Here is a 24,755-nt window from a genome sequence, read left to right as displayed (position 1 = left end):
TATAACATTTGCTCATAACTAAGGGTCTAATAAACACAAATTATCAAAAATACATTTAAATACTGTTCAAAAATTCACACTTCAAATGAGACAGTAATACTTTAACAAAACAAGGATCCCTAAAAACTCAAAATAGTACTAAGTCAAAATACACTTAGAAAAGTGGGAGGAAAACAAAATTTTCAGAATTCTTTTGTTTTGTTTTGTTAATCTTCACTTGAGGGTATTTTTACCATTGCTTTTTCAGAGAGAGGAAGAGAGAGAAACATCAATGCGAAAGAGAAATATCGATTGGTTGCCTCCCCATGGAAAGTGAACTCTCAATCCATGTATGTGCTCTCAACTGGGAATCGAATCCGTAACCCTTTGGTGTGCAGGCTAACACTCTTACACTGAGCCATACCAGCCAGGGCAAGAATTCTTGAGAAAAGCAAAATTTTAGCATAGGACATTCAAATTAGTTAATAAATATGTCAATTTCAACTTCCAAAATAACTCATAATGGATATTCTAACCCAATGCTCATTCCAAACTTGGTTCTATGTCCATTTGTGGTTAACAGTATTTCTGATATTTAATCTATTTTCAAGTGGAAAATACATAGTTACAACTTTTAAACCAGATTATTCATCACTAGACTTCAAGTTTTAATATTCTTAATATGTGTACAATAAAAGTCCATACATTTTTTACTTAAGTTTTATATTTCATAATTTTTCAGCATCTGAAAACATTCAATATAACCTTAAGAAATATCAATTAAAATGAAGTTGGAACCCAATAATGTGTGGTTTTGGTAATTAATAAGACCTTCGCTTTCATTTGTAGGATAATGGTCCATTACTTTTATGGTATGTAGTATTTTATTGGGGAAATAACTTCCAATCGCTAACCACTGCATTTTTTTAATCAAAATAACTTGTTTTGCAAAAAGAAAGAAACATCAAATAAGACCTTCATATATAATCTCTAGTATAATTATTTACTTATATTTTTAATTTTTATTTATTGACTTTTAGAGAGGGATGAAGGGAGGGAGAGAGAGAGATTTGTTATTTTACTTATTTATTCACTAGAGGCCCAGTGCACGAAATTTGTGCAGGGGGGGGAATCCCTCAGCCCAACCTGTGCCCTCTCACAGTCCAGGACCCCTCAGGGGATGGGATGTCCGCCTGCCGGCTTAGGCCCGGTGTGGTGCGGGCCTAAGCCAGCAGGGGGACATCCCTCTCACAGTCCGGGAGCCCTCACTCCTTACTGCCCACCTGCTTGCTGCTCCTTACCGCTTGGCTCACTGTTCCTTAGCGCTGCTGCAGAAGCAGGAGAGGCTCCCGCCACCTCCACTGCACTTGCCAGCTGTGAGCCCGGCTTCTGGCTGAGCAGTGCTCCCTCTGTGGGAGCGCACTGACCACCAGGAGGCAGCTCCTGCATTGAGCGTCTGCCCCTGGAGGTCAGTGTGCATCATAGCGACTGGTCGTTCTGGTTGTTCTGCCATAACGTTTGCTTAGGCTTTTATTATACAGATTCACTAGTTGATTCTTATATGTGCCCTGATTGGGGATCAAACCCATAATTTTGGCATCTCAGGACCATGCTCTAACCAACTGAGCTACCTGGTCAGGGCAGAGTTGTTTTAATGGAAGGTATTGTGTCCCATTCCCATTCCTTCCAAAGAGGTAACAAATTGTTAGATTTTAAACAGGAACTAAAAGAATACTTAAAGTATTCATTAAACACTCACAACATTGTAAACATTTACTAGGCACTATACTAAGCTCTAAGAGCAAAGGGGCAAGATCATTCCCTAAAAATAATTTCACCAAGCTGCTCAAGGTAGAAACACTATCAATAGTGTTTCTTCCCTCGCCTCCCACCAAGTCTGATTCTAACTCTGAACTGTCTCTTGGATCATTTCCTACTTCTTTATTCCCACTATCATAGCCCTACTTAAGATTTCAATACCTTTCACCTAGACTACTATTAACAGTTTCCTAGCTGGATTCCCTGCTTCAATCTAGCCCCAATTTTGACAACCAAAATGTTTTTAGTATGGGCAAATGTCCTCCCGGGGTCAAAGATGCCCTGGTTGAGAACTACTGCATCAAGCGGATCCCTTAACAAGAATGGAACTTATTTTGTAAGGCTGTGGCCACAATCTAGCCATGCAACACAGCAACAAACTGACCGACACAAAGCTGAAGCTTACACCCTGGACCTTAAGACCACCAAGCTTTAAACCAGGGGTGGAGAACATCCGGCCAGAGAAGTCATTTGGTCTGGCCCTGCCAAGGCATTGGCGGTGAGTTAATTAAACGTCTGAGCAAATATCGCAGGCTAATCTTTAAGTTGATAATTTTGTATGGCCCACGAATGATGTTATAAATATCCAAATGGCCCTCGGGAGGAAAAAAGGTCTTCCCTTCCCCTTGCTAAACTAAATAAAAATGATTCTTTATAAAAGGAGCCATAACACTTTTTCTTACAACCCCTTGGAACATATGGACCTAAAACATCACCTTACTTCAAGCCTGAATTTTGAAGTCAGTACCTTCTGTCAAAGTTTAACCATACTATATACACACTTAAGTTTGTACATTGAAATTAGAAAATTGTGACAATTTAAAAAAAAATACCTTTCGTACCTAAATTAAATCTCTTCAGAAGTTGATGAAAATGGGACTTCTTAGACTAATTATTACCTACATTTAAGGTTGCAAGCTACTTTGAACAGTATTCTCATAAATATTTCTAGAGGTGATAAAATTTTAAAAGTTGAATTCTTATGCTTAAAAAAAACAGTAAGGTTAAAAAAAAACACCCATAACACTCCTCTTAATTTCCCATAATGGTTAGGTCTCCCCCCTTCCCCCCAACTTATTATTCAAAGATAAGCCAAAAATAAAAAACAAAAACAGAAGAACAAAGATAAGCCAAGAGGGAACAATACCTTGGAGAGGGGGTTAAGGAGGCGATCAACTATCGGGAACAGCCCCTGGTAGGTGAAACTAAGGCAGGCCTAGCAGCGGGGTCACCGCGGCGAGGGCACTTCCCACCTCGCTCCTAGGAAGGTGGACACGCCGCCCAGACGCTTACCTTCAGGCGCTTGATCATTTCGTCCGTGGTGATCTTGTCGGTGATCTCCTTGACCCCCGGAGGGTAAGCAATCTTCCCGTCGGCACTCCCCACGCCGCAGAGGGCAGTGGCAGGCTTGGGCTGCGCCGCGAAGTCCATCCTGGGGGACAACTTTTCTCTCACAGTCCTCTACCGGCCTCTATCGGTCAGAAAACAAAAGTTCAGCGGGAAAGGGGCGACTTTGTAACCTCTTTTTTCATTTCAAAAATCTCTAATCTGCAAAGGGCCCTCTCTCTCCCGGGAGGCCGGGGACGCGGCGGCAGCCCCGCCACCCGCTCCTTCCCCGGGGCTGGGAGCGTGGCGACCGCCCCGCCACCCCCACCCACCCCCACCCACCCACGCGGGCCCCCTAGCCCCGGGCCCACGGGGCTCCCCCGGCAGCCGCCGCTGCGGCCGGGGGAGCGCCGAGCAGCGCCCGGAGTTTCCCGTTCCTTCTTTCACAATGAAACCCATCTCCAAGCACCGAGGTCCGAAGTTTGGCGGCCTCGGGAGTCCGGCGAGGCCCCCCGAGGCCCCGGCTCCACCGGAGAGGAACGCGGAGTCCCCGCACAGCCGGTCGCCTTCGGGGAAGGAGACGCGAGGCCTATAGGGCTCGGCTTAGGCCGCAAAACTAGGGACCCGACCGGACCCGCACGCAGCGGCGGCTCCCGGGGACGATCGCCCTCGCCGGGCCGCGCTTCCGGACCCCCGGCGCCCCCGCCGCGCTGCTGCCTCTCCCCGGCCCCGCTCCCCACCCCCGCGGGCGGGGGAAACAAGCCGCCCTCCACCCCGAGCCCCACGCAGGGAAGAGGCTGACGCGGCCCCGCACTTCGCATTTTGTTCCTTCAACTTAGGCGAAGGGACCCCAGCGGCTTCGGTCGCCCCCGGCCCCTGAGCGCCGTCCCGCGCCGCCAAGGCCTCACCGGCACCTCCGGGCGGCCCCGCCGGGCCTCGGTCCCGCGCCCCCCCCCCCCCCTCCGATCTCCCCTTCCGTCCCCTCCCTCCACCAGCCTAGGGCGGGAGCCGCGCCGCCGCCTTTACCTCCTCCTCCTCATGCGGGCGGAAGGTGCATCGAGCGCCCGGGCCTCTGTCAGGTGGTTGCGCCGCCGCCCCTCGCCGGGCTGCACACAAAGCGGCTCCGTGGGTCCCGCCGCCGCCGCCGCCTCCCGCCCCGGAGCGGCGCTGGGGCTGGCGGTGCCGAGGAGGAGCCGCCGCCGCGGGGGGAGACGCGGGGCGAGTGTGCGCTGGGCGGGGAGACACTGCCGCTCTCCGTCCGGCCGGGGAAGAGCAGCCTCGGAGAAGGCTCCTCCGGGACCGTGTGCGCGTGTGTCGGCCCGGAACCCCCCGCGGCGCGCCCGCCCGCCCGCCCGCCCCTCGTGCCGGGCGGGCCCGCCGACCCGGACCGGGTCCCGGACGCCCCTCGCAGCGGCGCGCGCCCGGCCGTCCGAGCCCCCCGGAGCCGACGCCGCGCACACACACACGCCGGCCGGTCGCGCGAGCGGAGCGAGAGCACGCGAGAGCAGGGCGCGCGCTCGCTCCCGCCCCTTCCTCCGCCCGCCGAGCCCCCGCCTCCCTCGGGCCCGGGCGCCACGCGTGGGGCGGACAGCGCCGCCACCCGGTTGGCGCCAAGACCTGCCGCGCCGAGCGCCTCGGGGAAGGCGCGGCCCAGAGGGCGAGCGGAGGAGCCCGGTGGCGGGAAGCGCCGGGTCCCCGCGGCCGCGTGTGAGGGCGTGCAGGACGGGCAGGGCTGTAACTGGGGCCGCGGAAAAGAGTTCATGACTTTCGGGGGTTCGTCCTAAGGGACGTGGACGGAACTGGTTGAAAACGGTGAATTACTCGGTGAAAATGAACTGCTTTTCCCCCCCGAGGGACAGAAGGTCTGCAAACGGAGGAAAAGTTTTGCAACTCGGTACAACGCGGGCTGCTCATTCTTGGACCTGCTGACAACCACCGGAGTTTAGCCCTCACCTCTTTAGATTTCTAAAATTAATATTTTGAAAGCTGTAAAATATAAAAATACCAGAGTCGAGTGGTTCTCAAAAGAATGGTCTGAAACGTAGGTTCCTGGGCTCCACTCCCAAACCGGAGAACCCAGACATGTGCAAGGTTTACAAGTTTAGCTAGATGGGTCTCGTGAATGTGGAAAAATTCATTTTTTTTTTGAAAAATTCATTTTTTTAAAAATGTTATAAATATGCCAAAGAATAACCTTTTCTTCCATCCAGAGGAAAACCCAATGCAGTGGCTTTGAGCAATTCCATGTAAAAAAAGCTGAGCAAATGAACCCGAGAAGCACATTAATTTCAAAAGATGGTCTTGAAAAACCACAGTAAGATGAAATAGCTTTCAGCTCTTGAAACTGACATCGGCCATAGTTTAAAATGATATGCGATTATTTATTTAAATTATTCTTGATGGATATCCATTGGGCTTTCCCACATCCTTTACTTGATCTTAAATGTTAAAGGTACTGCACTCACTGAATTGTTTTTTCCGGTGTTACACAAGGGAGATTCCAGTGATCTTGATACAGTTGCTGATTTGCTAGAATTCTGCCTAAAAGTCTGTGCTTTGTTCTTGGGCATCTAGATAGAGTAGCAGGCAGAATCCATTCAAGATTGTTTTTATCCAAACTATTAAATTGCCCAAAACCCACTCTTTTTAGCCTGTCCCTTTCACTGTTTTTTTTTTTTTAATGTAATTTAAATAACTAGAGTGATGTTTTTGTTGGGTGGTCGGTTAAGCTCACTTGGTTAACCAGCAGGGTGCTAATAAAGAGTGATGCTTTGCCCTAGCTGGTTTGGCTCAGTGGATAGATTTGGCCTGCGGACTGAAGGGTCCTGGGTTTGATTCTGGTCAAGGGCATATGCCCGGGTTGTGGGCTTGATTCCCATAGGGGGCATGCAGGAGACAGCCGATTAGTGATTCTCTCTCTTATCATTGATGTTTCTATTTCTCCCTCTCCCTCATTCTCTGAAATCAATAAAAATATATATTTTAAAATAGAGTGATGCTTTTCATTTTTATTCCTGCAGTAAGTAATTTACACACTAAATGGAGTTTGTATATGTACACAAATTTTATTATTATTGTTTAAAATATATTTTTATTGATTTTGGAGAGAGGAAGAGGGAGGGATAGAGAGATAGAAATATTGATGAGAGAGAAACACCCATCATCTGTCTCCTGCACACCCCCTACTGGGGATCCATCCGGCAACCTGGGCAGGTGCTCTGACCAGGAATCAAATGGTGACCTCCTGATTCATGGGCCCATGCTCAACCACTGAGTCACACCAGCCAGGCACACAAATTTTAACTTTATACGACTTGTTGTTTTGTTAATATTGTTTGACTTTATGAACTCAGAAGATAGTAATCCCCAACAATTTACAACACATAAATTTGTATCATTCTAAAATTCAGGAATTTTGAGATTCCTGTTTTTACTTCTTTTTTTAAACATTTGTTTTCACTTACAGTAAATGAAATAGAATAATTTGTGCAACAGTTATTTTAAGAGGGCCTAGTATTCAAGGCATTGTTTTGGGCACTGAGAAAAAAATATCTGCAGTGGGGAAGGGATCAAAAATCCCTGCCTGCTTTGATGGAGCTTAATTTGTTTGGGGAGAGATAAAGTAAATAAATAAATTGCTATGGAGGAAAATAGAGCAGGGGGGATGCAGATCACATATAGCCTTTTAAGCCTTTGGCTTGGACTGTGACTGAAATAGAGGAATTATTGGAGTGTTTCAAACAGAGAAGAGACAGGATATGATTTAGGTTCTATGAGCTAGACAGCCTTGCACAAATTTCTTCATCTTTCTGTGCCTTATTTTCCTCATCTGTAAAAGTTTTTATTTCAGAGGGCCATTATGAGGAATAAATAAGTTAACATTTGTAAAGTGCCTAGAAAGTTTAGACCTGAGTGACTAAGATAAAGTAACCACTGAGAGGAGGAGGACTATGCTTGCAGCAGATTTAGTGCTAGGATATCTTTTAGACATCCAAGCTATTTAAAAGTTAATTTAACAAACAGTTCCTGAGCTCCTGCAAAGGGTAAGGCATTGTACTAAGCACTGGGGATATATTTAAAAAACAAAGACAAAGTCCCTGCTCTTGACAGGATTGGGATCTACTGGAGGAATCAGACATACAATAAGGCAAGGCTGTAATATATTCTACTAGAGGCCCAGTGCACGAATTCGTGCACAGGTGGGGTCCCTTGGCCTGGCCCGTGATTGGAGCCAATCAAGGCCATCTTGCCCAGTCTTGATTGGGACCGATCGGGCCGGCCTGCTGCGGGGAGGGACCACAGGAAGTTGGCTGTGGGAGCACACTGACCACCAGGGGGCAGCTCCTGCTTTGAGCGTCTGGCCCCTGGTGGTCAGTGTGCATCATGGTGACCGGTTGACCGGTCCTTTGGTCGTAATGGTTGCTTAGGCTTTTATATATATAGATAATAGAGTTTTGAACTACATTATCTGTGAGCCTAGAAAAAAAGTGCTATGGTAGCTTCCCAAAGGAAGGATCATTTGAGGCTGGGCCTTGAATGGTGAGTTATTTTGGTGAGTAGTTGTTGTGGGAAGGGCAATAGCTAATAGAGATAACCACAAGGTGAACAAGGCCTGGAGGAAATTAAGTGCAATATTTTTAAGGGGTGGGGGGCAGTGTGGAGTTTGGTGTGGTTAGAACAATGATTGAATAAAGGAATGGCTTTGTGAGCCTTATTCTACCCCCACATAATTACTATCAGCCCCCCTCCCATATTCACACATCCAAGCATACAATTTATGTACAGAATGACATCTAATGCAGTTTCTAAATAAATCCCTAAACCCATATTTCAACCATACTGCTAACCACAAATTCTAACTATATAGAAATTCTAGATCCAAACTCTAGGGCAGTTCTGTCCAATAGAAATTTCTGGAACAATGGGAATGTTCCATTCCTGCATTGTCCAGTACAATAGCCACTAGCCACATGTGACTCTGTAATACTTGAAAAGTGGCTACTGAAGTTTTAATTTAACTTAATTCAAGTTTTAAAATCTAAACAGCCATATGTGGCTAGTGGCTACTGCATTGAACAGTGCAGTTCTAGAGTATAGAGTTTGTAGTAGTGACTGAGAGAAGATGAAGGTAAAAGATAAATTGTGTTCATACTGAATGCTATAGATACTGAGCACAGTGATAAGGTTAAAAAGCTGAATTGGGGTACTAGGAGACTAAAGTTATTTATAGTGAAAGCGAACTAAGGTAAAAATATAACCAAACAGGTAAAATAGCAAAAGTATTTAAGATATTTAAAGCAATTTTTAAAAATGTGTTTATTCTATTTTTTCTGAAATTACTTACTTGATTTTTAATTTGAAATGTAACTTGCTAAATCTATCCTGAGTAATTTTACAAACTATAAATATGAATCATCCATGTAACTCTGGTCACAGAGAAATTTTAACAATATGTCATATTCACTATGAAACTAAAAAAATTATACTTTAATTTTAATGTTGTTCCAGATATCACTGACATCTTGGCTTACATTTGTTAAAACTTAAATATATTTAGGCATATGATAATAACATATCTATCTGTATTGAAGGAAATGACATGACTGCTAAAGAAAAAAAAGAAGAAGTCTGAATCATTTTGGTTTAGTATGACCAAGATGTTAATGATTAACTTGTTTGTCATAGTAATTTAAAGATTTTATTTGAATTCTGTCTAATATCCTGGTCTCCATGCATATCTCTTCAATTTATTTATTTATTTAAAATATATATTTTTATTGATTTCAGAGAGGAAGGGAGAGGGAGAGAGAGAGAGAAACATCAATGATGAGAGAGAATAATTGATCGTCTGCCCCCTGCACACCCCCCACTGGGAACTGAGCCCGCAACCCAGGCATGTGCCCTTGACTGGAATCGAACACGAGACACTTCAGTCCGCAGGCAGACGCTCTATCCACTGAGCCAAGCTGGCTAGGGCTTTATTTATTTTTAAATTAATTTTCAAAAAATTAATCTTAGAGGAAGGGAGGGAGGGAGAGAGAAACATTGATGTGAATGAGAGAAACATCAATACATGTGCCCCAACTGGGAATCGAACCCGAAACCTGGGTTCCTGATTGGGAATTGAACTTACCACCTTTTGGTGCATGAGATGATGCTCCAACCAATGGAGCCATCTTTCTTCACTTTAAAGTGTGAAGTATGAAATACTTTATTAGTTATATTAACTTTCTTAGAGTTATTCAATCAAAATTAAGTATTATTTAACAAGCAAGGACAGCAAACTAAATATTTTCAAATATGAAAGAAACTACAGGTACAAGCAACATGGGTAAATCTTAGTGACATAATATGATAACCTGCTTAAAGTAAAATCCAAAAGCAAGGCTCAGAAAAAAACAAGAAAAACAAAAGCAAGGCTCAGGGTTGTGGTTAACCCTGAAGTACAAGGGGGAACAGGAAACACAGGGGGACAAGATGAGAAACTGAATACATGGGTAAATATAATCCTTTTTTTATTATTGACTTTAGAGAGAGAAGGGAGAGAGAGAAAGAGAAAGATGGAAACATTGATTTGTTGTTCCACCTATTTATGCATCCATTAGTTGATTCTTGTATGTGCCCTGACCAGGGGTTGAACCTATAACCTTGGTGTATCAGGATGATGCTCTAACCAGCTAAACTACCCTGCCAGGGCCATGGGTAGATAGTTATATATTTTTAAAATATATTTTTATTTATTTCAGAGAGGAAGGAAGAGGGAGAGATAGAAACATCAATGATGAGAGAGAATCATTGATTGGCTGCCTCCTGATGCCCCCTACTGGGGATCGAGCCCTCACCGGGATTCAAACCACTGAGCCATGCCAGCTGGACTGATATATTCTTATTAAAGCTTTATTTTGGGGCAGAGTAGTGACTTCTTATATGTTCATTATAACCTAAGGATTATAATTAATCCAACTAAGGGCACCTGAGGTACAGAAGAGAAAAAACAATAATAAGACAAACTCAAAAATTTTCAAAAAAATTAGATTTTAATATTTTTAAGTAATATCCTCCAAAATCTCCTGATATATTTTTTTCTAATTGTGTTAGCAAAGTGAGAAATTATTTGGAGTTATATTTTATATGGATGCCACTTTGCATCCCTTTCTCAAGTTGCCAGTATTAGGACAATAAATAGTCATAGGACTGAAAGAATGTTCAGGGTAACTAAACTTTGAATAATCACATTATAGTGTATTTTTATTATAAAGCTTGGGATGTCAACCTATTTTATATGATTAATTAAGAAAGTAAAACTTATGACAAATATCACATTAAACAAAATAGAGATTCATTTATCAAAATGTATTAGAGAGGATAATCATTGTCTCCCCTCTACAAACTCTTTTTATAAAAAATTTTATTTACTGGCCCTACCTGGTTTGATTTAGTAGATAGAGCATCAGCCTGTGGACTGAAGGATTCTGGGTCAGATTCCAGTCAAGGGCACATACCTTGGTTGTAGGCTGGATCCCTGGCCCTGGTCCTGACCCATGCGGGTGGCAACCAACACACTGATGTTTCTCTCTCTCTGTCTACCTTCCCCTCTCTCTAAAAAGCAATGGAAAAATCTCCTCTGGTGAGGATTAACAACAAAAAAATTATTTACTGATATGAGAGAGAGAGGTTGATTTGTTGTTCCACTTATTTATTTTTTCATTGGTTGTTCCTGGCCAGGGCCTGCAAACTCTTTTAAGAGAGTTGTTCTATATTCAACTGTTCTGTATTCTCTCTCTCTCTCTCTCTCTCTCTCTCTCTCTCTCTCTCTCTCTCTCTCTCTCTCCCCACACACACACCTCCCTCACACACACACACACACACACACACACACACACACGCACAGAGCTGACTGAGCCTGCAGTGATACCTGAACCAGGAAAATGCCATTCACATGCTGAGCTGAGCCAAACAAAATATCATGAGAGAGGCTGTCTGGAAACTAAGACTCAGCAACAGATGGAACTTTTAGCTGAATTATAACAGTGCAAAATGGTAAAGGCCTTTAACTCTCTACATATGTATAGGCTGAGGAAACTTGAGTTGCCCTAATTTTTGTCTTGAATGTTCAGTTTTCCTTGGACTCCACGTAATTATGTCCTTACACTAAAAATCCCTTTTACTTGAGCTAATCTGAGCAAATTTCTAATGGTTAACCCCCAAGTGACCTGATTTAGAGTTAACAATTGGACTTCATGAAATCTCACCCAGGACCCATGAACCCAGCTTTACTGGAATGAATAGTGCCCTCCAAATTCATGTCCACCTGGAGCCTCCAGATGTGACCTTATTTGGGTCTTTGCAGATGTAATTAGTTAAGATGGAGTCATACTGAGGGTGGGCCCTAAATCAATGACTGGTGTCCTTATAAGAAGACATGCAGGGAAGAAGGCCAGGTAAAAACCGAGTCAGAGCTTGGAGTGATGGAGCTGCAACCAAAGAACACCCAGGACTACCAGCAAGCTCCAGAAGCAAGAAAGGGATCTTTCCTTTAGCCTTCAGAGGGAAGAGGGCCCCACTGATGCCTTGATTTCGGACTTTTGGCCTCCAGAACAGTAAGAGAATGAATTTCTGTTCTTTTAAGCCACTGTGTGTGTGGTACTTTGTGACAACACCTCTGGGAAACAAATACACCAGCCATACTTGCCATTTGTCTTAAAATGGGTTGGTTAGTAGCAATAAGAAAGCAAGACATTTTGCCTTCTGAGAGACAAATTTCACCATTCTCATTTTTGAAGCTCAAGTTTTGCTTTTTTTTTTTTTTTGACAGAAACACAAACTGGTTTATTATCTAGACAGCTGATATTAAATATAATGGAATTATTCTGCCAAAGTATAGTTTATTAATTTGACTCATCAACTTTTGATGCTTAAAAAAATTCACTGGAATAAAATTCAACAATCAAATGTTAATTTGTGTCTTTTATTAGCCCAAATACAATTACTTGCCTTCTGGTTTGTTGAAGCAATAGGTCAGACAACACTTGCCACAATAATGTCTGTCAACGTGGCTGGCCATAAAAACTCCAGCACCACATTCATCTGAAGGGCACTCCCGACGAAGACAACTGATTTTGCCATTCTCATCCCCTTTGTGGTATTTCAGGACAGCCAGCTTAACCTTTCTCTTATGCTTATTCTTCTTGGGAGTGGTGTAAGACTTCTTCCTTTTCTTAGCACCACCACGAAGTCTCAACACAAGATGAAGAGTGGACTCCGCCGTTTGAATGTTGTAGTCAGGCCAAGCACATCCATCTTCCAATTGCTTCCCAGCAAAGATCCGTCTTTGCTGATCAGGAGGAATTCCTTCCTTATCCTGGATCTTGGCCTTTACATTTTCTATCGTATCCGAAGGATCAACCTTGAGAGTGGTCTTCCCCGTGAGGGTTTTCACGAAAATCTACATCTTGGCAGCGACTCCACCACAGATGGCGGATCAGAAAGAAAAAAACCTACATTTTTGCTTTTGAGAGAGACCTATGGCACATTTATAAAGCTGTGACCAACAACTTACCTTATTTCTACATTTTTCTCAATTGTATTAAGTTTGTGAATCTCAATTTATCTCCAGAATCTGCATTTTCATTTTTTCACTTTATATTCTTTTTTTAAAAATATATTTTATTGATTTTTCACAGAGAGGAAGGGAGAGGAAATAGAGAGCCAGAAACATCGATAAGAGAGAAACATCGATCACCTGCCTCTTGCACACCCCCTACCGGGGATGTGCCCACAACCACGGTACATGCCCTTGACTGGAATCGAACCTGGGACCCTCCAGTCTGCAGGCCGACGCTCTATCCACTGAGCCAAACCGGTTTCGACTCATATTCTTATGAAATAAGAACAATATGCAATTTTAGGTGTGGATTAAGGGGATAAGGATCCCTTTTCTTAGTTAAAGGATTCAAATACTGTTTTGAACAGTGCCAGCTTTTCCTTATTGCCAGCCCCTCTGGGCATCCCATCCCCAATTCATCTTCCAGTACTAACAGGGCCTCTTGTCCTAGCAGCTTGCCCACATTTCTACGGTATCCCCAGTGACTCCCTGGCCTTGGTGTTGGCTGCACCTGCTGAGAGAACCACATGAGTCCCACCTCAGCTGGCCAGCCTGGTTACTTAGATCATTGGGTACAAAATGGCCCTTCCAAGGAGCAGGTGTTAACGACTTCCGCTTTCAGGAGCCCTTGGTGTTCCCCATTATCTAGAACCCTTAGGTCTACCTCCTCCTACTTATTCTCCTTGCCCTGGAAGCTACTTTCCAGAAGCCAATTTTTTTTTTTTTTTTTGGAGCTGAACTGCACAGATTATAGCTGCTACTGTAATTAGTCAAGGAAGAGCAAAAGTCGGCTCTCCGGCACAGACTTTTTCTCTCAAGCCAAACCAGCTTAAAAGGGAAAACGGTCTACAGAATGAAATGGATTTCCATTTTCTCGTGTCTGCCTGCCTTCCCCCTACATTCTAGCGTTACTCCTGTTTCTAGCATACTTGAAGGGAAGATGAATCCCTGGCAGTATTTCCCTCCTCATTCCACATACCCTTCTTTGAATGCCTCAGCTCATATGTTGGGGCTCCATCTCTCCCGAGTCTCGGGAGAGTCTCACTCAGCTTGGTGTCCGTCATCTTGGGTATTCCTATGTAGATTCGTCTTGTGGGCTCAGATTCTGGATTCTCAACTGAAGGCAGGAAGCCAGATTCTCCAGGTCCCTATAGGCCCTACAGGGACCTGTAGGGTAAACAGGCTGGCTGGGGACCTCAGGAATGTGTGTGACTGCCTGCCTCCCTGGCAGGCGGGGGAAGGGTGCAAGGCCCAATGCTCTGAACACAGGAAAATGCTCATAACCAGTAGCAACATCTTCCTAGAAGTGAGTGTGAAACTGAGAAATTGCTCAGAGTAGGTTTCGTCCACAGCCGTTTTAGGATTCTAGACCAATCTTGGCCAGTACTTTTTCTGTGTCTTAACTTTTAGATTCTTTTGTTAAACCAACAAGCTGAAATTTTGGCCCTGTAGGGATTCATGTCATAGGCTCTAGCTGCTCTTTGGCCACGGCCTTAATGAATGATTCAGTAATCCTTTTGTCTATCCTCCAGCCCCAGATTAAGACCATAGCAAGGGAAGAATTTGAGGTCAGCACCAACCAAGTCTGAATTAAAGCTGTTATATTTCCTCTGGAGGCATTTTGCCTCAGGCCTGGGCTATTTGCAGCATTAAATTTTGGGCTCAGAACACCACAGGAGAAAGGTTTGTGTAGTGTTATAAAGGTTTGTGTAGTGTGTAGTTTGGGCCTACCTCGCTATTTCTGGGCCAGCCGGACTGCTGATATTCACATTAGAACATACCTGAACCCCTCTGCTAAATGCTAGAGCCCTGCTCCCCTGTGTAGGTCAGATTTTCAGCTCCTGGATTTTAGGACAGAACATCTTGCCATGCCATGGGGGTAGTGAAGGAAGTCAAACCTCAGATCCTGAGACTGGGAACCTCTGGCTCAGAGGATGGCCTTCAAAAGTCCACCTCTTGCCGAAACCGGTTTGGCTCAGTGATAGAGCGTTGGCCTGTGGACTGAGGGTCCCGGGTTCGATTCCGGTCAAGGGCATGTGCCTTGGTTGCGGGCACATCCCCAGTGGGGGGTTGCAAGAGGAGCTGATCGATGTTTCTCTCTCATCATGTTTCTAACTTTCTATCCCTCTCCCTTCCTCTCTGTAAAAAATCAATAAAATATATTTAAAAAAAAAAAACTATCAAAAGTCCACCTCTATGAGAAACCTCAAGCCCTGTAGTTGGATATTGACTCTTTTAGCCAACTTTTGTGGAAACTGCCTTTGAATGAGCCACTACAGAAGCGAAGGTGATGTGAGGGTGATGTGAAGGTGATGTCCCCAAGCTACCCAAGACAAACCAGATGTCTCTCAAAAGCAGCTTGGGTTCCCAGTACAGACCCTGCAAAGGTGAATCAAACCCTTTTTCTCACTGGGTTTCCTTTCCAAATTCATTTGCTTTTCATTTTCCAGGAACTGTAAACTCTGGCTGTTTTCTATGTTTTCGGGGCCCCTGTGTAGACAACAAAGCTTGATTTCAGAGCAGACATAGGCCAAGAAACCACGGCATGGAGTGTGCTGAGTCCAGACAAATGATATTTATATACACATCCAAATTTGAAGAGAAAATGTATTTCTTTAGGTTTCAAACACTGTGAAATAAATAAAGCAAAAATAAAAACCTGCTGTAAAGTTAAAAGAAGAGAACAATATGCAAGATGGAGAAACTGAAAAAATTGAACTGTTGGTTGGCACACAGCTCCACCAAGCTTTGGCTCAAAGTATTTGCTTGTCAGCTGATATATAAAAGTCCCAAACTGGAATTTTAAAAGCACTTTAGGAATGAGAATATGTAATGAGGTTGTGCAAAATTCAGTGTGCTAAAGGCAGAGTTAGCTGGTTTAATTATCAAGTAATTATTTTATGTTCATTTTATTAACTGAGAATTTGTTATAAGTGCAATATTTTCTATCTCTATAACCATCAAGTAGCATTATAATAACTATGTCAGATTTTAAGAACGAGTAGCTGAACTTTGAATTTCTGGTTTAACTAGAAATGTAACCACATCAAAACTGGTAGCCAGCACTATCTGACTTGTCCAAGGAATGTGCTGAATTTGCGCAACTTTTGTCTTCTGAATTTTTCCAAGTAATTCCAGAAACTAAATAGTTCTTGGATGTGGAGTACCTAGATAAATACTATTTTAGAAAAACTGTTCAGAGTTCAATTGTTCATAGACTTGTTCAGAAACTAAAGAAAATTAAGCAGCGAATCTGCAGGAAATTTAATAATAACAGTTTCAGCTTCTAATCATAACAGATTTGTCCTGATTTTCAGGGGATAAGAAGTTTCCTGTTAATTGAATTTTTGACAAATTGAAACTTACCCAGAAAACTCTTCTCTTTCCACTCTATTGAAAATATTTCTAGTCTACATCAGTTCTCTTTTTAGTCTTTAGGAAGCACAGGATAGTGAACATAATAGGAAATGTTTGGTGTTTGAACATACCCCAGTGCCTCAGGACTTGTCAATCTGAAAGCCACTTTAAATTTGCAAAACTGTTGTAGAATCAGAGATTGATTGAGCCTAACAGGTGCTGCGACTAGAACTTTCCATGGAAGTCAGTTTTGTCTCCAAGTGTATTGGGTTTTTAAAAAATAGAATGGGGAAAGGCCAGTTAAGAATCTCTGTAAAGCCCTAGCCGACTTGGCTCAGTGGATAGAGCGTCAGCCTGCCGACTCAAGGGTCCCAGGTTCGATTCCGGCCAAGGCACATGCCTGGGTTGCGGGCTCAATCCCCAGCGGGGGTCCTGCAGGAGGCAGCCGATCAATGATTCTGTCTCATCATTGATGTTTCTATCTCTCTCTCCTTCTCCCTTCCTCTCTGAAATCAATAAAGAAAAATACTTAAAAAAAAAAAAAGAACCTCTGTAAAATTGGGTTTTTCTTTTTAACAAAAACACAAGAGAACAAATCCACTTGTATTTACTTTTCAGTAAGTTTAAATCCTTTAGGGGTACAGTACTACAAGGATTCTGAGACCAATGACCTTAGCAGGAAGGTTGCTTTGGAATTTGGCACAAACCATGCCACTGTTTCCATGAGCACGAGTTACCTTTCCCCAGATGACTCTGGTTTTGTTCGGTTTGCCACTGGGAGTCACTGCGTTATTCTTTGCTTTGTACACATGAGCACATCTTTTGCCTAGATAGAAAGGAAGAGCAATGTACTTTCTCTGGTTCTGGTTATAGCCAGCAAAAGTGGCCTCGGACCACAGCCTTCCAGACATGTTTATTGTTATAGAAGTCCTGTTCCCTGCAGGCCTCCACTGCCTCTAAAATGGTGGAAACAGTCAAACTGGGTTTTGATACATCGATTCATTTAGCACTTACTACCTGGCAGGTTCTATACTAAATGTTGAGGATGAAGACACAGACAAGATATTGTCCCTGTATTCAACAGGCATTTTGAAGTTTTTTGTGTTATTGGTATGTTATTACTATATTTCCAAGTATTTGTGCTCCTAATTTACTAATTTGAAGCAGAAGTATGGATGGAAGACAATGGAATTGGAGTGATAGTGGGGAATTAAAAATTTTCTTAGACGTAAGCAAGAAGAAAAAGTCAACCATTGCTCTCTTGTTAACGGGATTATGGGGTAGGGATTTCTTCGGACTTTCGTGTGCGTTCCAAACTTTCTGGGAAAGTTTGTCCAGATAAAATGATTCCAAAATATTTAAAATTGGAAAATAAATTTATTTTAAAAAACGTGCCCAGCCGGCGTGGCTCAGTGGCTGAGCATCGACCTACGAACCAGGAGGTCACAGCTCGATTCTCTGTCAGGGCACTTGCCTGGGTGGCGGGCTCAATCCCCAGTAGGGCATGTGTTATCTATCTCTCCCTCTCCCTTCCTCTCCGAAATCAAGAAAAATATATTAAAAAACAACAACAAAACACACATATATATTAAAAAAAACAACCACAACAACTACAAAAAAACGTGACAGACAAAATCTACAACTAATGAGATAAAGTACCTAAAGTGTTTAGCACATGGCTGGCACATAGTATGTGCTTAACGACATTGAGTGCTGTTGCTAATATTATTTTAATTATTGCTGTAAGTTGGTTCTCTTTGGTTGCAAGGAACATAGCACCTACTGCAGGAAACAGAAAGGGCATTTGACAGGGTCACTGAATGCAGAGGAAGAAACAGAGATTTTTAGAATGAGGGGTGGGGGCGGTAGAAGAGGGTAAAGGGGGCATAAATGGTGATGGAAGGAAACTTGATTTGGGGTGGTGAACACACAATACAATATACAGATGACGTATTATAGAATTGTACACCTGAAACCTATGTAATTTTATTAACCAACATCACCCCAATAAATTCAATAAAAAAAAAAGAATATTGACACAGGAGGGAGATCAGTCTTTACAACGTGAAAACTCTATACTCCATTGATAGGATTTCACACACCCAGATCTCATCTAAAGCAGAATAGAGCTGAATGTGCCAGAGGCATAGAAGAAGAGATAGTATCTTGGAGAAAGGATGCAGGTGTCATGGAAGGAGAAGAAAAGCAAGGGAAGGGCTAAAGGGGAGGATGTTTTTTCTTTGCTGGCTGAGAGAGGGAGGGGGATGATAGCCAGTTAGAGCAGCTAAGTGAGTCTAGATGGAAGGACCCCTGCCCATTGAGGGTTGGTGAGGTTGATATGAAGAGTAGAGGAACCCTTTCTAAACTTTTATTCCCTGTGATTCTGAGTTAAGAGATCTGACATTAACTTGAACCACACTTGAAGCAAGGCACTATGGTGTTCATTCTGCTAGAATATAAGTTCTGTTGACCTAGCCAGTTCAGCTCAGTGGATAGAGCGTTGGCCTGCAGACTGAAGGGCCCTAAGTTCAATTCCGGTCAAGGGCACATGTCAGGGTTGCAGGCTCAATCCCCAGTGTGGGGCGTGTGGGAGGCAGCCTATCAATGATTCTCTCTCATCACTGATGTTTCTATCTCTCTTTCCCTCTCTCTTCCTCTCTGAAATCAATAAAAAGTATATATATTTTAAAAAGAATATAAGCTCTGTGTAGGCAGGGATCTTTGTTTATTTTGTTCACTGATGTATCCCACATGCTTGGAAAAATGCCCGGCATCTATATAGGCACTCAATAAATATTTGTTCAATTGGATAAAAAGATTCTGGACTCTGTGTATATGCTTGACTGGCTGACAGTGATGGTTATTTAATATTGGACTGTACCACTCCTGCCTTCCCTATTCAATGCATAGTGCAGGTGCTTCATTAGAGATGAACCAAATCATTTGTCAAGTGACGTGCATAAAAAGAGAAGGAGCCGAAACCGGTTTGGCCCTGTGGATAGAGCATCAGTCTGTGGACTGAAAGGTCCCAGGTTCGATTCTGGTCAAGGGCATGTACATTGGTTGCGGGCACATCCCCGATAGGGGGCGTGCAGGAGGCAGCTGGTCGATGTTTCTCTCTCATCGATGTTTCTAGCTTTCTATCCCTCTCCCTTCCTCTCTGTAAAAAATCAATAAAATATATTAAAAAAAAAAAGAGAGAAGGAGATACTTTAAGGGCCACAATTAATAGTATTAGATGTTAATGGCTATTATCCTGAATTCCATTCCAGATATAGAAGGAATTAAGGTCAACAATGGAGTAGCAGATATCAAGCTATATTACCAAGCCACGGTACTGGCACAAGAACAGACATATAGACCAATAGAACAGAACAGAGAACCCAGAAATCGACCCAAGCCATTATGCTCAATTAGTATTTGACAAAGGAGGTAAGAACATACAATGGACATTCTCTTCAATAAATGGTACTGGGAAATTTGGTCAGATACGTGCAAAAAAAAATGAAACTAGATCACCAACTTACACCATACATGAAAACAAACTCAAAATGGCTAAAGGACTTAAATGTAAGACAGGAAACCATAAAAATCCTACAAGACTCCATAGGCAGCAAAATAGCAGACATAAGTCGTAGCAATATCTTTACAGACACAACTCCTAAGGCAATGAAGCCTAAGGAGAAAATAAACAAATGGGACTACATCAGAATAAAAAGCTTCTGCACCGCAAAAGAAACCACCAACAAAACAACAAGAACACCCACTGCATGGGTGAACATATTTGCCAATGATATTTCCGATAAGGGTTTAATCTCCAAAATTTACAGAGAACTCATACAACTTAACAAAAGGAAGATAAATGATCCAATCAAAAAATGGGCAAAGGATCTAAATAGATACTTTTCGAAAGATGACATACAGAAGCCCAGAGACATATGAAAATATGCTCAAAGTCACTAATCATCTGAGAGATACAAATCAAAACAACAATGAGATACCATCTCACACCTGTCAGAATGGCAATCATTAACAAACGACAAGTGCTGGCAAGGATTCAGAGAAAAAGGAACCCTCGTGCATTGCTAGTGGGACTGGAGACTGGTGCAGCCACTGTGGAAAACAGTATGGAGTTTCCTCAAAAAGTTAAAATGGAACTCCCATTTGACCCAGTAATCCCACTTCTAGGAATATAGCCCAAGAAACCAGAAACACCAATCAGAAAAGATATATGCACCCCTATGTTCATAGCAGCACAATTTACAATAGCTAAGATTTGGAAACAGTCCAAGTGCCCATCAGCAGATGAGTGGATTAAAAAACTGTGGTACATCTACACAATGGAGTACTATCCTACCTAATAAAAGAGTAATATGCAAATTAACCACCACTCTGCTACACCCACAAGCCACGCCCACCACCCATGCCCACCAGCCAATCAGAGCGAGTATGCAAATAAACCCAACCAAGATGGCTACAGCCACAGAGAGCAGGAGGGAGGCTTGGGTTTCCCAGGCAATGGAGGAAGCCAAGCTTTCCACCTGCCCTTCTCGGCCTAAGCCTCCACTCAAGGCTACAAAGTTTCAATTATAGAAGGTAAATAAATCCAAACAGAAATGGTGGCAGCCACGGAGCTGGAAAGAGCGGAAGGCTAGGGTTGCCCATGGCAATGGAAGAAGCAAAGCTTTCTGCACAGCCTGGCTGGCCCAGGCCTCCACTCCAGGCTACAAAGTTTCAATTATAGAAGATACATGAACCCCAACAGAAATGGCTGCTGGCCACGGAGTGAGCAGGAGGGTTGGCTCCGCTCCAGGCTACAAAGTTTCAATTGTAGAAGGTAAATAAATACAGATACCAGGGCCTCAGCTTGGGTCGCCGGGGGGCATAGCTGGCCTGCAAACCACCACAGGCCCCTTGCTCAGGCTGCCCCACGCCCCAAGGGAACCCCCACCCTGATCCGGGACACCCATCAGGGCAAACCAGCTGGCCCCCACCCATGCACCAGGCCTCTATCCTATCCTATCTAATAAAAGAGTAATATGCAGATTGACCATCACTCCAACACACAATATGGCTGCCCCCATGTGGTCAAAGATCCTGCCCCTATGTGGACACAAGGTGGCCAGCAGGGGAGGGCAGTTGGGAGGCACCAGGCCTGCAAGGGAGGGCAGTTGGAGGTGATCAACCCTGCAGGGGAGGGCAGTTAGGGGTGATCAGGCCGGCAGAGGAGGGAAGTTGGGGGCAAACAGGCTGGCAGGGGAGCAGTTAGACATCAATCAGGCTGGCATGGGAGTGGTTAGGGGGTGATCAGGCTGGCAGGCAGAAGCCGTTAGGGGCAATCAGGAAGGCAGGCAGGCGAGCAGTTGGGAGCCAGCAGTCCACGGATTGGGCCTAAACGGGCAGTTGGACATCCCTCTAGGGGTCCCAGATTGGAGAGGGTGCAGGCTGGGCTGAGGGACACCCTCCCCTCCCCCGTGCACGAATTTCATGCACCGGGCCTCTAGTGCTACTATAAAAAAGAAGGAACTTTTACCATTTGCAACAGCATGGATGGAACTGGAGAGAATTATGCTAAGCGAAATAAGCCAGTAAGAGAAAGATAAACATCACATGATATCACTCATATGTGGGATATAATGATCAACATAATTTGATGAACAAGAATAGATTCAGAGACAAATGGCGGGGGGTGGGGGACTTAGAGAGCAACCAAAGGACTTATATGAATGCATATTAGCATAACCAATGGATACAGACATTGGGGCGGTGGGGTCTTGCCCGGGGTGGGAATGGCTGGTGGTGGGGGGTCAATTGGGGAAAAAGGAGACTTATGTAAAACTTTAGACAATAAAAAAAAAATGGAGTAGAGTTAGATTTTTAAAAATATTATTAAAGCCTGGCTGGTGTGGCTCAATGGTTGAGTGTCGACCCACAAACCAGAAGGTCTTGGTTCGATTCCCAGGTTGCAGGCTCGATTACCAGTGTGGCATGCAGGAGGAGGCAGCCAATCAATGATTCTCTCTCATCATTGATGTTTCTATCTCTCTTTCCCTCTCCCTTACTCTCCAAAATCAATAAAAACGTATTTATTTATTTATTTTTTATTGAGGTATTATATGTGTACATATCTTACCATTGTCCCCCCACCCCACACCCATACATGCCCTCACCCCCCAGAGTTTTGCGTCCATTGGTTATGCTTATATGCATGCATACAAGTCTTTCGTTTGATTATTTTTTAATTTTTTATTAAGGTATTATATGTGTACATATCTTACCATTGTCCCCCCTTACCCCACACCCATACATGCCCTCACCCCCCAGAGTTTTGTGTCCATTGGTTATGCTTATATGCATGCATACAAGTCCTTCGGTTAAAAGTTTTTAAAATATAGAATCTGCTGCTTTTTTCCCCCCTTTTCCCAGTATTTATCCAATTGTGTCAACTTGAAAATGGATTGGCTCAAGGTAAGACTCAGGAGAAATGGGAGAATGTTACACACTAACTTAAAAATGTTTTAATAAAAATATCATTGCTTTAATTATGCATAACAATATAAAATGCATATAAATAAATGGCTTATTATATTTGAATATGAAACTACATAGGCAGGATTGAGACTATTTTATTATTCAGTCAACTGATCTGTTTTAAAGTTTGAGGATATCACTGGGACTTCTGAAATTCTAAGAAATTGTGGAGTTTTAGAAAGTTTCCCAACAAAATTCCTTGTCCCAATGACTTACAAGGTTATTTCAATGAAATAGTTATTTTACTATTTATTCATAATGTATCCCTCAACTCACAAAAGGATGAGACATGGTCCGCTGAAGGCTTAGCTAGAAAATAATCACCTCTTATTGTGGACACCAATGGCTTTGTTACTGAGTTGAATGTGTCTATCCTGTCTCTCAGGATACATTTTCTCACCAGAGCTCTTTCCGTCTTGAAAGGATTCTTTAGCTCTTCCCACCAGTTTACTAGTTATCTCCAGACATATATGCGGTGGATAAAACTTGGACTGAGGCTGGGAGCCTGTGGGGTGTGCAGGAGGCAGCATGTCCCCTACTGGGATCGAGCCAGCAACCTAGGCAAGTGCCCTGACCAGGAATTGAACCATGACCTCCTGGTTCATAGATCAATGCTCAACCACTGAGCCATGCCAGCTAGGCTCAATAAAAATATATTTAAAAAAATTTTTAACCACAACAGATTAAGACTACTTTCCCTATCCACTCTGACTACCGCTCCTTATCAGTTCTCTCATTTTAGGAGGCATTGGAGTGTCCTTAGGCATTTTGGGGAGCTGGCTGAGGGAAAGCTGAATTTGGCACATTTAGTTTGGATTTAGTGGAGTATATTTACGTAGTTTTCAAGCATTTTTCATGAATAGTTAAGTTATTGCCAGTTGTCCTAGTGCTTCTAGGACTCTCCTACTGAAAACTGTTAATGAATGTTGACAATGCAGAGTATTTAAGGTTTGTCACAGCACAAGAGATCTTCAGATGCCTTGTAATCTTGTACCTCATACATGAAAGCAACTTGATAGGCAATTTCCCAAATTTGATGATGATCCTAACAATTTATGTGATGCTGCTAAAACAAGTTTCAGAGCCAAAAATAACTTTAAAAACTAGCAATAGGAAAAAAAATTGAATAACCAGATTAGAGAAGACTTATTCTCTGTACAGAGAATAATATAACAAACCCAATGTCATGTGAAAAGGTGATCAAAGATCACCATGGTTTTTGAAAATGAGAATATGAAAATATGTAGAGACTCATTCATTTAGCTATCTAATCCACAAATACTTATTATCTGCCTACTATATTTTCAAAAATGGTGCTAGGAGCTGGGAATAGAACAGTGAATAGACATAGATAGTCCCTGACATTGAGATATTCACAGTCTAAGGCAGAGCAGGCCCCTAACAAGGAATCATATCAATATTTATGTATTTACTAGTGGCTCGATGCACGAATAAAGATTCATGCAAGAATGGGCCTTCGTTCCCCTGGCTGCTGGCACTGCCTTCGCTCTGGCTGGAGCAGCCTTTTTGCCTTCCCACACTGCCCAGAGGCCCCGAGCGGCTGGGGTGGTGTGGAACACCTGCGTTGTCACCATGGTGACAATGCAAGCATCCCGCCCCGCCCCCCCCGCCTGTCCGCTCGGGGCCTGCATATGCAAATTAACCTGCCAGCTTTGTTGGGTTAATTTGCATACTCACTCCTGATTGGCTGGTGGGCGTCACAAAGGTACAGTCAATTAGCATGTTACTCTTTTATTAGGTAGATTATTAGGATAATTGTGATAAAAGATACCTGTAAGGTGCTCTGACAGCTAACCTAAGTCTGGGTTTTAGGGAAGGTTTCCTTGTAAAAAAAATAAGCAAGCATATGTAAACTGGAGGAGTAATTTGACTGAAGGGCAAGGAAGAATATTCTACTCAGGGGGAGCAAGAGCTGTAGGTTGAAGGTACTTATTGACCTCAAAGAACCAAAAGAATGCCAGTGTAGCTAGCTTACCATAAGCAGTGGAAAGGTGGTGAATAAGTCCAGCAGATGAGTTTTCCTGTTTTAAAAGTTCATATAAATTAAATTTAGAATATACAACATATATGCTTTTGTATAAGGCTTCTTTAGCTGAGCATAATGTTCTTGAATTTCATC

The 24,755-nt window shown here is 43.2% G+C and overlaps 2 protein-coding genes and 1 pseudogene across 4 annotated transcripts in view; all 3 read right to left on the bottom strand.

The window, feature by feature from the left end:
* Positions 1 to 4,595, bottom strand: part of PDS5A (PDS5 cohesin associated factor A) — a 101,360-nt gene extending 96,765 nt beyond the window's left edge. For all 3 annotated transcript variants that reach the window (XM_054729414.1, XM_054729410.1, XM_054729421.1), the window contains exons 1-2: positions 4,150 to 4,595; positions 3,091 to 3,268 (exon numbers count right to left, since the gene is read on the bottom strand). In XM_054729414.1, the coding sequence (XP_054585389.1) occupies positions 3,091 to 3,228 (138 nt within the window). In that variant the 5' untranslated portion in view covers positions 3,229 to 3,268; positions 4,150 to 4,595. The remainder of the gene's footprint in view (positions 1 to 3,090; positions 3,269 to 4,149) is intronic.
* A 7,509-nt stretch (positions 4,596 to 12,104) lies between these two features.
* On the bottom strand, positions 12,105 to 12,574 carry LOC103285028 (ubiquitin-40S ribosomal protein S27a-like; annotated as a pseudogene).
* A 4,142-nt stretch (positions 12,575 to 16,716) lies between these two features.
* LOC103284920 (60S ribosomal protein L35a-like) lies at positions 16,717 to 16,995 on the bottom strand. The gene has a single exon (XM_054723883.1). It carries the CDS (start codon positions 16,993 to 16,995, stop codon positions 16,717 to 16,719), a length of 279 nt encoding a protein of 92 aa, XP_054579858.1.
* Positions 16,996 to 24,755: the final 7,760 nt, after the last annotated feature.

Source organism: Eptesicus fuscus, chromosome 2 (assembly GCF_027574615.1).
Source record: "Eptesicus fuscus isolate TK198812 chromosome 2, DD_ASM_mEF_20220401, whole genome shotgun sequence".
NCBI lineage: Eukaryota > Metazoa > Chordata > Mammalia > Chiroptera > Vespertilionidae > Eptesicus > Eptesicus fuscus.
Note: the sequence above shows the minus strand (reverse complement) of the source record. Positions and strands in the feature narration are given on the sequence as shown.

What these genes read in the sequence shown, in the direction of transcription:
- LOC103284920 (XM_054723883.1), bottom strand. Translation starts at nt 16,995, where the DNA reads ATGTCTGGAAGGCTGTGGTCCGAGGCCACTTTTGCTGGCTATAACCAG.